The sequence below is a fragment of the Cervus canadensis genome, chromosome 13 (genome assembly GCF_019320065.1).
Source record: "Cervus canadensis isolate Bull #8, Minnesota chromosome 13, ASM1932006v1, whole genome shotgun sequence".
NCBI lineage: Eukaryota > Metazoa > Chordata > Mammalia > Artiodactyla > Cervidae > Cervus > Cervus canadensis.
The window spans coordinates 992,050-1,005,063 of record NC_057398.1 but is presented as its reverse complement, the minus strand read 5'-3'; the positions used below and the strand labels follow the sequence as shown (position 1 = coordinate 1,005,063).

The 13,014-nt window shown below is 37.3% G+C and overlaps 1 protein-coding gene across 2 annotated transcripts in view; it reads left to right on the top strand.

Moving 5' to 3' along the window:
* The window catches only part of KDM5B (lysine demethylase 5B), a 70,316-nt gene that overhangs the window by 18,894 nt on the left and 38,408 nt on the right, over positions 1-13,014 (top strand). For both annotated transcript variants that reach the window (XR_006272521.1, XM_043484886.1), the window contains exons 2-3: positions 11,319-11,396; positions 12,691-12,813. Coding sequence is in view for 1 of the 2 variants with exons in the window: in XM_043484886.1 (XP_043340821.1) it covers positions 11,319-11,396; positions 12,691-12,813 (201 nt within the window). In the remaining variant the exon portion in view is untranslated. The remainder of the gene's footprint in view (positions 1-11,318; positions 11,397-12,690; positions 12,814-13,014) is intronic.

Genomic DNA, 13,014 nt, shown 5'->3' with positions numbered 1-13,014 from the left:
AATTTAGAGGAGGACTGACTGGATATATCAGCAACTTTTTTTTCTTTTCTTTTCAGGAGACATTTATTCTCGCAGTCCTTCCTGTTGTCTGTGGAAATGTTAAACGCTAAATCTGTGGGAGTGTTTGCTCTCACCCTAACTAAAGTGAGCCCTCTGCTCCAGTGTGCACTTGACACCGTGCCCCTGTCTGAGTAAGGGGCATGATGTGTTTTACTGAAATAGTGTTTTCAAATACTTGTCACCAAGTTTTCTTCATTGACAAGTTTTTAGCAGTGAGAAGTTTTTTTATTTTATATTTTTAATCTTATCTTTATAGAGACATTTAAAATTCATTTTCCTAATTAGACTTTACTTGTCAGTAACATTTATTGAATATCCACAGCACTGTTCTGTGAAGGTAGTTTTCATTTTAAATTCTTCCTTATTTTTATACTTCTCTGTTACAGAACTCGCTGTCATTCATAAAAGGTGGTCTCAGGCAGGCACTTGTGGTTCCTGTGATCACATTGATTTATTTTTTCCTGTACTCAGCAGTGTGTAAAATGTGATCCTTGAATGAAGCTGAAAGAAGCTTCCTAGAAGGTATAAATGTTTTGTTTATGATAATTAACAATGAAAAGTAAAGGAAATAACCTCAATGTCCAATACTAAGAAATTATTAAAGTGCCAGTATAATGAAATATTAATGTTGACAGTATAGTAATAAGTAAAATGAAATGTAATTTTTTGGGGGAGGGTTTGAAATTATGAAAATGAGCATCTTAGAAAAAACACTGGAAGGGTGTATACCAAAATGTAGCAGATTTTTCTCTACAATTATGGCTGATTTTTTTCTTTATATTTTTTTCTGAAATTTCAGTAATAAGTCTGAGTACTTTTGTATTAGGGGAAAAAGTATATTTTAAACCTATTGTATTCCTTAGCCTTTGTCCCAGAAGAGAATATGCAGTCAGGAAATTTTACATAGTGGTCATACAGAAAATGGCTTTGTCAGTATAAAAAAAATACTGATGTCACGCATGAAACCATAGGTAGACTTGCCCTCACGTGTTATTTTTTGCATTACAGAAGTTGAATTCATTCCATTGCCACCATAGCACCTCCTCTCTATAGACAGTTTTGTTAACTGCCTCTACACTTGAATTAATTTGCCTAAAACAGTCTGATAAGAAGCTCTGTTTTTTTTTTTTTTGGTCATGTCACGCAGTATGTGGGATCTTAGTTCCCTAACCAGGCATTGAACCTGGGCACAGAGTTGATTCCTGGACCGCCAGGGAATTCCCTGGGAAGCTCTTTGAGCATGAAAGTCCTGCTTCAAAAACCAAGATGCATGTATCTCAGTGCTGGGGAAAGAATACAGGGGGGAAAAAAAGATTAATGGACCTTGAGTAGTATGTATTAATGAATTCCATTTTATACAAATTTATAGTGAAGATTAGAGAATCACAGCCATTGTCTTAAACATAACCAATCAAAAAAAAAAAAAGAGAGAGAAAAGATTGCATTAGGCTTCCTGAAAACAACAAAGCTTTGCAACATGAACATTTCCTAATTGTTAACATATTTTTTCCTACCATTTACTATGTAAATACCAGGTACCTCTCTAAAGGCTTTGCCCATATTATTTTACTTAAGCTTCCTAATTTCCTCTTTTTACGTCTACACAAGGCACAAGGAGATTAATCTAGTTCAAAGTCACACAGCAGAGTCAGGATTTGAACCTGGGCAGTGTGACTGAGGGCCTCCTCTCTCTAACATTTCCTCTACAGTATGGGGGAGGCATAAGACCCCACTGTGCCTCAGGACTCAGCATCGAGCAAGTCATACAGATGGGGGTCCTACAGAGCCCTTGCTTGTTGTATTTAATTTTCAGTTCAGCTCAGTCGCTCAGTCGTGTCCAACTCTTTGCAACCCCATGGACTGCAGCATGTCAGGCTTCCCTGTCCATCAGCAGCTCCCGGAGCTTGCTCAAACGCATGTGTGTCATTGGTGGTGCCATTTAATTTTATTTAAGTTTATTGTTTATTCTGACTTTATTGAGTTAAATGTATAAAATAGCAAAGTATATACAGAGGGATTTAATAATTATGTATATATGTGTATTAGTCAGGATTCAAGTTAAAACAAGTTCTTTTCTATCCCAAATACACTGTTAACTTCTTTTTTTAATCTTTTTTATTTTTTAAGTTATGACGGTATGATAACGCATTACAAGAGATTTGGAAAATATAGAACAGAGTTACATATATTTCCACTTATATATTGCTATTTTTTTTCTAAGTAGGTAAATTAAGATTTTTAGTTGGGATTTCAGTATCAAACTCAAAAATTAATAGAATGAATTATACAGAGAAGTAGAAGGATATAGTAGACTTGAAAAAAAGCACTGTGAACCAATTTAACATAATTAAGATTTGTACAGTTTTCACACAGTACCAAAAGATATTTGAAAATAACCCACATATTTTCAAGTACAGTGTGACATTTACCAAGAGAGATCTTTGACTTAGATATTGAAAGCCTCAATCAAGTCAGAAGACTGAAACACCACAGAGGGTGATTACAGAGAAGAAGGCATTTAAGTGAGAAATTAATATCAAAGATACTTTTAAACCCCCATGTGTTTGGAAATTAAATGTCCACTTTTAAATGATGGCTGTATCTAAGAAGCCAAAACAAGGAAAATTAGAAAATATTTGTAACAGAATAAAAATGAAAAGAGAATTTTCCAGAATTGGTTGAATGCAGCTGAAGCTGCTCAATGCAACTAAATACAATGTGGAATCTTGAATAAAGAATTAAAAAGATAGTGTACCCTAGCATAAAATTTTGTGAAGTTTGAACAAAATCTGTACTTTAGTTAATAATACTGTATTAAATTAATTTCCTGTTTTTTTTTAACAACATAGTATTTCCCTATATTCTCAGAAATGGATTAGAAGTTTCAAGCTTCATTCAAATTAAGAAAAAAAAAATCCCTAAAATAATTGTCTTTTTAGACTTTTAGCATGAATACTAAATGCCAAAATACATGGAACTATATCACAGTTTTTTACTGAGTCAAACAAGTAGACTCCAAATGTCATAATTTTTTAAGCTAGGCAAAAACTCGGAAGTTTTCTAAACTATATTTTTTACATACTACCTGTATATATAATATGTGTATAAAAAGCTTTTCTACTTTGCTTGATGAAGGCTTGAGAAAGAAAAAAAAAGAGAGAGAAATTAGAGAACATAAACTAAATGAAATGGGAGCACTCGTCTTCTTCCGGGATCCCTATAATGCAAATGTTGGTGTGTTTAATGTCCTGGAGGTCTCTTTTTTTCCCCCATTTTTCTATATTCTATTCTACGGCAGTGATTTCCACCATTCTGTCTTCAGGTCACTTATCCATTCTCCTGCCTCAGTTTTTCTGCTGTTACTTTTTTCCAGTTTATTGCTCATCTCTGTTCTTTAGTTCTTCCTATGTGTTAGCTCAGTTGTATCCAGTTCTTTGCGACCCCATGGGCTGTAGACCCCCAGGCTCCTCTGTCCATGGGATTTTCTAAGGCAAGAATACTGGAGTGGCTTGCCATGCCCTCCTCCAGGGGATCTTCCCACCCAGAGATCAGACCCGAGTCTGTCTTCTCCTGCACGGGCAGGGGCTTCCTTTCAGTGGTGGTGGTGGTTTAGTTGCTTCAGTTCAGTTCAGTCGTTCAGTTGTGTCCGACTCTTTGCGACCCCGTGAATCGCAACACGCCAGGCCTTCCTGTCCATCACCAACTCCCGGAGTCTACCCAAACCCATGCCCATCGAGTCGGTGATGCCTTGCAGCCATCTCATCCTCTGTCGTCCCCTTCTCCTGCCCCCAATCCCTCCCAGCATCAGGGTCTTTTCCAATGAGTCAACTCTTTGCATGAGGTGGCCAAAGTATTGGAGTTTCAGCTTCAGCATCAGTCCTTCCAATGAATACCCAGGACTGATCTCCTTTAGGATGGACTGGTTGGATCTCCTTGCAGTCCAAGGGACTCTCAAGAGTCTTCTCCAACACCACACTTCAAAAGCATCAATTCTTCGGTGCTCAGCTTTCTTCACAGTCCAACTCTCACATCCATACATGACCACTGGAAAAACGATAGCCTTGACCAGACAGGCCTTTGTTGGCAAAGTAATGTCTCTGCTTTTTAATATGCTATCTAGGTTGGTCATAACTTTCCTTCCAAGGAGTGTCTTTTAATTTCATGGCTGCAGTCACCATCTGCAGTGATTTTGGAGCCTAAAAAAATAAAGTCTGACACTGTTTCCACTGTCTTCCTATCTGTTTCCCTTGAAGTGATGGAACCAGATGCCATGATCTTAGTTTTCTGAACGTTGAGCTTTAAGCCAACTTTTTCACTCTCCTCTTTCACTTTCATCAAGAGGCTTTTTAGTTCCTCTTCACTTTCTGCTATAAGGGTGGTGTCATCTGCATATCTGAGGTTATTGATATTTCTCCCGGCAATCTTGATTCCAGCTTGTGCTTCATCCAGCCCAGCGTTTCTCATGATGTACTCTGCATATAAGTTAAATAAGCAGGGTTACAATATACAGCCTTGACATACTCCTCTTCCTATTTAGAACCAGTCTGTTGTTCCATGTCCAGTTCTAACTCTTGCTTCCTGACCTGCATACAGGTTTCTCAAGAGGCAGGTCAGGTGGTCTGATATTCCCATCTCCTTCAGAATTTTCCACAGTTTATTGTGATCCACACAGTCAAAGGCTTTGGCGTAGTCAATAAAGCAGAAATAGGTGTTTTTCTGGAACTCTCTTGCTTTTTCGATGATCCAGCGGATATTGGCAATTTGATCTCTGGTTCCTCTGCCTTTTCTAAACCTAGCTTGAACATCTGGAAGTTCATGGTTCACGTATTGCTTAAGCCTAGCTTGGAGAATTTTGAGCATTACTTTACCAGCGTGTGAGATGAGTGCAATTGTGCGGTAGTCATGTCCAACTGTTGGACTGTAGGCCACCAGGCTCCTCTGTCCATGGAATTCTCCAGGCAAGAATACTGGAGTGGGTTGCCATTTCCTTCTCCAGGGGATCTTCCCGACCCAGGGATTGAACCTGGGTCTCCTGCCTTTCAGGCAGATTCTTTACCCACTGAGCTTTGAGGGAAGATCCTTCCTTTTGGTAAAATTTCTTATGAAGCTTTAATCCAGTTATCTGCTGATGGGTGGCAGTTACATTCCCTCCCTGTTAGTTGTTTGGCCTGAGGCGACCCCGCCTTGAGATCTATAGGCCCTGAAAGTGAAAGTGTTACTCCATCAATCTTTGCAAAACTCTTCAAGTCCAAGGGCTGCAGCCAGGCTCCTCTGTCCATGTTATTTTCCAGGCAAGCATACTGGAATGGGTGTTCATTTCCTTCTCAGGGAATTTTCATTAACCCTATCATATGCTATAGGCTCTATGGTAGGGCTAATGGCGACCTCCGAGAAGACTTAATGCCAAGGGACATCTTCCAGGGCTGCTGCTGCCAGTGCCCCCATCCCTGTGGCGAGCCCCTGCTGATCACACCTCCACAGGAGACCTTCCAACACTAGCAGGTAGGTCTGGTTCAGTCTCCTGAGGGTCAACTGCTCCTTTCCCCTGGGTCCTGGTGCACACAAGACGGCTCAGTTGGTAAAGAATCCTGCAGTGTGGGAGACGCAGGTTCAATCCCTGGGTGGGGAAGATCCCCTGGTGCAGGAAATGGCTCATCACTCCAGTATTCTTGCCTGGAAAATCCCATGGACAAAGGAGCCTGGTGAGCTACAGTGTATCTGTGGGGTCGCAAAGAGTAGGACACGAGTTGGCAACTAAACCACCCCCTTCAAAAGTGGAGTCTATTTCCCCTAGTCCTGTGGAAGTCTTGTAACCAAATCCTATTGGCCTTCAAGGTCAGATTCCCTGGGGATCCCCAGTCCCTTTGCTGCCCCCCCAGGCTGGGAAGCCTAACTTGGGGGGCCCAGGACCTTCACAACAGTGGGAGAACTTCTGTGGTTTAGTTGTTCTCCAGTTTGTGTGTTGCCCACCCGGTGGGTATAGGATTTGATTTTATTGTGATTGTGCCCCTCCTCCTGTCTGGTTGCAGCTTCTCCTTTGTTTTTGGACGTGGGGTATATTTTTTTTGGTGGATTCCAGCATTGTCCTGTCCATGGTTACTCAGCAGCTAGTTGGGATTTTGGTGTTCTCTCAGGAGGAAATAAGTGCATGTCCTTCTACTCTGCCATCTTGAACCAATCTTCACTATTACTTCTTTTTTTTTTAAATTTTGCTCTCTTCTTTTTTAAAGGTTATACTCTGTTTATAGTTACTGTAAAATATTTGCTTTATTTAAGGGAACTCTTTATTAACTTGTGTTGAAATTGCTGTGATAAAAAGTACTGGTTGGCAACTATGTGCCACCTAGAGTTAGGCTGAAAGGATGGGGCTCTTAAAGTTCTGAGGTCAGATGCTTCTTGAAAGTTGAGGTTGCATTGACTTTTTGCTAGAGGAAAATTACGTTTCAGCGGTCAGAACTCAGTGTGATGTAATGCTTTTTATTTTTGCTTTACAGTAAGCAACATTTACATTTGTAATTTCTGTTCTCAACATAGTCCTATTTTTCATACTTTCTTCAGGGAGAAGTTGAGATTGCTCAAGTGGTGGTAAAGAATGAGATGCAAACTCTAGTTTTCTGACTTTCAGTGCATTGCAGTTTTTTTTCAGTCCTATAGTAATTGCTGATGTTGTGAGGAACAGGTGTCTTTATTTATTATTATTATGCTTGGTTAAGTAAAAGGAGAAGGTACTGAAAGAAAGTGGGTTGGGGTAGTGAGATAAGAACTTGAAAGCACAAAATTTTTGAAGGAAAGCCAGACATACTCCCAGGACCTTTGTTTGGTTGAAGACCCATTTGAGACCCTGGTGAAAGCTATGAGCCTGCCCAGAAAAATCCACATACACTTAATTTTATTTACAATTTAAGTGCCTCATATTTAAGATATAAAAATGTTCCATAGTCTGAAAAGAAAATCCTCAAAGTGTTTTTACTAGTGGCTCACTAAGGCCAGGCGATCTTAAATATACTTGAACAAATTGGTGGCTAATTAAAGTGCTTGGGGCCAGGTCTGCCCCGAGGGGAGTAAGAAGCAAAGGAGAAGCAGCACCAGCGTGTATTTGCTTTGGGAAGACTCTGAATGAAGGCTTTGTCACAAAACTTTCCTGCTAGACACCTATCAATGTCATTGTGAGTGGCAGTGGATGCCTGAGGGGTTCATAAGTAAGAAGTCTGTTCTCACAATTTATAGTGATTGTGCTGTGCGGCACACTGCTTGTTGCATTTGTGCAGGTGTCTTAAGGCTATCTTACTGACAAACTATTTGATGGATGAGAAACTGTCTTTAATTGTATTTCATATATATGTTACTGAAATCTTCATTAAGGCTGATAAATCTTAAAACCTCAGCTCAACAGAAGGCTTTTCTAACTTGCCTTAAAATTCTAAGATAAGTTCTTTGTTTGTATCCTTAAAATTTGCACTGAGGTTCTGTGGTAATGTTGATAACATAGAAACTTAACAACCTGCTTTTAGAACACTGAGTTTTAGCTCTGCTGGCATTGAATTCAAATCCTGTGAGTGCGTTTTTTCAGTGATGAGTGGGTTTGATAGAATATATGCAATTAGAAAAAAGCTTTGGTTCTTAATTCATGTTATTCTTTGTAAACTAATAAAATGTGCTTTTGATGCTGATTTTTAATTGGTTTTGTCTGCAGGGAATGGAGAACTAACTTGTAGTAACCTCTGTAGAGTATACTTTCTCATTTTGGTGATTGTTAGGTTTCAAATGATGTCAGTCTCTAGAAACGTTAAAACAGCTTCTAGTATATTAAGTATGTGGGTGTTAATAGTGGATCATCTATGAAGTGAATTTTCATGGTGTTTTTGAAAAATCTTTAACATTCTATGGAAGTTATTTTCACACCGTTCATCATTTCAGGCATTTTTCTGAGTTAAATGTGCTGTAAGTTACTGTTGCTAGGTTAGTGCTGGGACTAAGGAGAGTGTTTATGTGGTGTTTCTCAGGCCTCTCTCAGGATTTGGAAGCTTCAGTTGTCCTACTTAACTGCCTTCCCAAGGAATATATTTTTTTAATGCTCAGGAAAATAATTGAGCTTTTAAATAATATAACTGTACTTTTATATCGAATAACATTTTAAAGTTTTTAAAGGAAATTAAAATGAATTTTGACAGGGAATTTATATGGAACTCCTTGCAATCTATACCTAGTTCATGTAGAAATTGCTTTTCTAATGTTAGAAAAAAGCATGATTTTATGAAACATTTTATTGGTAGAGGGTAAGATTTTGGTTAAATTTACATGATATATCTTTTAGATACTTCACTGTCAAACCAAGAATTATCACCATGTTTCTAAGTGGAAATTTTCATTGTTTGACATTTGAAGATTAGATTCCTGTTTGAAAATTTTCACTTCTTAGAAGCTTTGTTATGGTCTCTTTCCTTCTCTGATGGCTTTTATTTTTAATTTTTTTAAAATTTGGGATTAGTTAATTCGCAGTGTTGTATATCTGATGGCTTTTTTCCACATGTAAAGGTCATGGCTCAATGAGGCCAGACTTTGCCGAGGATATCTTTGTTCTAATATGACAGTGAGCATTGCACAGAGTATGCAGTTCTTTTATTGGAGTAGAACCTTGCCCCTGACAGTGGAAGACTCAAAATTGAATGATATTTATCCCATTTTATCTCATTTTTTGTAACCAGAGAAGGAGACAAAAGTTTGCAGTGATCTGAATTTAGTGAAGGAAACAGTTTTGGTTTTAAACATATTATACCCACTGTGTGAACTTCCTGAGGCAAACACATATTGTTTTCCCTTTGATGTGTGATTTTTAGGATTCATTTTACTCAAAAAATGTTGCAGGCTAAAACCAAGTGTAAATTAAATAAGATACATACATACAAAGACACTGCATACCTTAATTTAGAAAACTTTAATATGTAGACTTACAATGAAGTTAATTTCTGTGTCATTGTGTTTTGGAAATAGAAGGTATATTTGATTCATTGGAGGGTATCATTATACATTACCCATAAATCTTAATCTATAAAAATTGCAGGTCATTTGGGCATTATGTTAATCATTTACTTACATATTTGACACATTATCTTTGATGTATTTTTGGTCTAACCTTCAGCTCATATCAATTCAATTCAGAAAGCCTACAGCTTTTATGAAGTAGTAGAGAGCAAAGCTCTGAGCAATATCAAGTCTTCTATTATACTGCTGCAGAATATTAAGAAGCAGTGTGATTTTCTTCTGCTACATTGTATTCATGTAATCACACGCATTGCTTTTCCTTATCTTTAGTTATCAAGGTAAACAAAAGTCACTTTAATCTTTTTGACCCAGGATGGAATAGGTAGTATTTTTGTAAGTCTGTTAGCAATATAGTATATTTAACTAGCTTTTAAACATTAGCTGTGGTGTTTGTTGAAGGGGCTGTATGATAGCATTAGACACTTCAAGACCTGATGTGTAATTGACCTGTTAAACAGGAGTGTCATTTTTTCCTTTCTCCTTCCTATTCTTTTTGGGATTGCAGTAAATAGCTTTGTACCAATGTGTAATCTACTTTATTTCCTTTTTTAAAAAAATTGTAATATTTAATCTACTTTTTAACATAACGTTTAATCAGGCATTGCTGGTGAGCATTTTCACTTAAGTGTTTCTATCACAAAAGCTAAATCTTGTTTTAATTGTAAACTAAAAGCAGTCGATAGTGATAAACTCCAACAATATAAATTGGAAATAAAAATAATCTCTTCCCCCCTGTCTTTTATGATAGTCTTTAAAATTTACAAATGTTAAGACAAATTTGCAAGTTTTAGTTTTTCACTCACTCACTGCTGGCTGTCTTTGCTGGATACTCTTCATTACAGCTGCGTAGTATTTTACTGTTACTCACAGGTGTAACCAGCATTTGTATTAACTTGTTCTCTTCATCTAAAATTAGTAGTAGTAGTAGGTATTACGTAATGTATTTAATATATTTCAGATTGTATTTAAAATAGGTAATTAAGCAAAAGAAAAATCTATCATCCTACCAAAGATAAACCACTGTTAACCTTTTTGCTCTTTCCATGTTTTATTTTTCTATTACACAGCCTGTTTTTCTTTCTTCCAAAAAACATATGTAAGGAAAAATTTCAGTGTCAATAAATAGAGCTATGGGTGTGTTTGTGACCCCATGGACTATAGCCTGCCAGGCTCCTTTTCCAAGGGTTCTTCCTGACTCAGGGATTGAACCTGGGTCTTCTGCATTGCAGGCAGATTCTTTGCCGTTTGAGCTACCAGAGAAGCCACTATTAGAGCTATACAAAAGTATAATTTTTGTCTTAAAATTATGTTGAAATACTAAAATAGCACATAATATAAAATAAACCATTGTTAGGCTGCAGTTTGGTAACATTAAGTACATTGACAGTGTTCCATAACTGTCACCGCTGTCCGTCTCCAGAACCTTTTCATTGTTCCAGACTGATTCTGTACCTGTTAGTTAACTCAGGGTAATTCTTACACCTTTTAACTATTCTCTTACTGTGAACATTTAAGTTGTTTCCAGTTTCTTCCACTTGGAAACAGTTCATATACACTCTCCTTCTTGTCTGTTTTCTTCTAATAGCAGTTCTTCCAAGAATCCATATCAATAGGTATGTTAAGGATGATTCTTAAAATTGGTTTTAGATGTCAGTCCTCCTTCCCCCAGGGAAGAATTTATCCTCGATTTTTTAATAAAAGTTAATGTTACTAGGTTACAGATATTAAAATACAGTTTGTATATAATTTGACATTAATATTATAGCTGTTTGGCAAGCCACTTCAGTACTCTTGCCTGAAAAATTCCATGGACTGAGGAGCCTGGAAAGCTACAGTCCTTGGGGTCGCAAAGAGTTGGACACAACTGAGCGACTTCACTTCACTTCATAGCTGTTTTGTAAAGTGAGAGATCCTTACGGAAGAGAGGAGTGAGAGCCTCTTTTGCTTGAGTTGGTGATCTTTCAATGGCATCTATCGATCCTGGTTGGAAGGGTGTGAAGAGGGGTCTGTGCAGGCTGTGTCATTTATTTGGAGAGGGTTATCATACATGTTTTGCTGTTCTGGTGGAAAAAGGTTAAGAAACTACTACTCTATATTTTGTTTGACTCATTAGAAATAACATGTACTTTACTTAACCAGAGATTTAACTTCAAAACTGTTTTCTTAAGTGTGAGAATTATAAAGTTTTCTAATGAAAGCCTTTGCTTCTCTTTTAGGATTGGCAGCCACCATTTGCATGTGATGTTGACAAACTTCATTTTACCCCACGTATCCAGAGGCTGAATGAACTGGAGGTAATGTCTTTATTATTCTGGTTGCCTGTATTCTAGTATTCTAGAGGGGCTCTTCTGAACTAGGCTTTGTTGGAAATCTAGTGGCTTCAGGGAAACTCCAGCTAGTAATTGTTAATCATAGTAAAACAAATGGCAATAAACCTTTGCAACAAACCCAATTTCATTAAAAAACAGATTTTTGTCAATAATTGCTAGCCTATTAATAAATGCATTTAAATCCTTGTAAATCTAGGTGACAACCAATAGAATTTAGGTTTGAAAGGCATTTGCTTTCAGAACTGTTTCATGGAGAAGATCCTCCAGCTCTGATGTTCTTCCATTCTTTTGCATGTCTTCACTTAGATTTAATAACACACTTTACTTCCCCAAGGAGGAATGAATAGCCTGGAATTCTCTAGAGAAGGGGAGTGTTTCTTCTTTAGTCCTGGGTGACTTGAGCCCTAGAGTGCTGGGCGAATAAAACTTGAGCGCCTCTCGCATAAAGGCACACTCTTCATATAAATGTTTTGCTAATCTGGTTTTCATACCGAACCGTGTTAAATGAAAAATACGTCCACTGGAACTCTGCGGGCATTGGCAATAGTAGCATCTAGTGTGTATGTTTTCAGGTATTTCACTGTGTTTTCACATTAAGCTTGAAAGATAGGAAGATGGGTGTTACCTTTGACCTGGTTGGGAATATCTGAATATTGATCTCAATTTTGGTCTTATGCAAGATAAAACTGGTAGAACTGTCTGAATTTCACAATGAGGGGAAAGAAAAATGAGATAATTTTTAAAAAATGACTTGTAGGCTACAGTTGTAATCTGTTAAAAGGAGTAACATTTAAGAGTTTCTGTTTTTTTGGTAAGATCAGGACTATTAAAATTGATGCAGAACTACTGTTGTAAATGTGCTTTTAGATTTGCATTTGAGCAAATAAGAAAATTTGTACTTGGAGAAAATAGGACTTTAAAATACTGAAATTGTAAAAAGACCAAAGGGGCATATAGGAGCTTATCTATGATACTCCTTAAATGAAGAACTTTCCAGATTGCCTGTTTATGTTATATAATGACTTCCTGAGTGTGTAACTTCTACTAACCTGGTACCTGGTAGGGACTGAATTAAATTTTTGATTGTTTATGTGTAATTATTTAATCAGTTTTATTTTGTATAGTTTGGGACAGTTTCTCTCTTGAATTCATAAGTGCTATTGCACTTAAAGATTCTAAGAATGAAAATATCACATGCTCAGGAAAGGAGCTTTATAATAAGCTAGGCAAGAGTAAAGCTCAGTTCTCTGTCATTTAGGCTCAAACGCGTGTAAAGTTAAATTTCCTGGACCAGATTGCGAAGTACTGGGAGTTACAGGGAAGTACTCTGAAAATTCCACACGTGGAGAGGAAGATCTTGGACTTGTTTCAGCTTAATAAGGTAAAAAAGCCTAATGACCATCTTTCTCATTGAATAGTTTTTCTGACAGCATGAATTTGATCTTGCCTTAAAATAAGAAACTTACTGCTGCTTGAAATATGTAAGATGAAATTCATCATTCAGTTTTGTGATTAATTGGTCTCTGCTTTTCAGGTTTGAAAGCCTTATCTTGTGAAGTATATTGCTACCACCTGTTTTTGG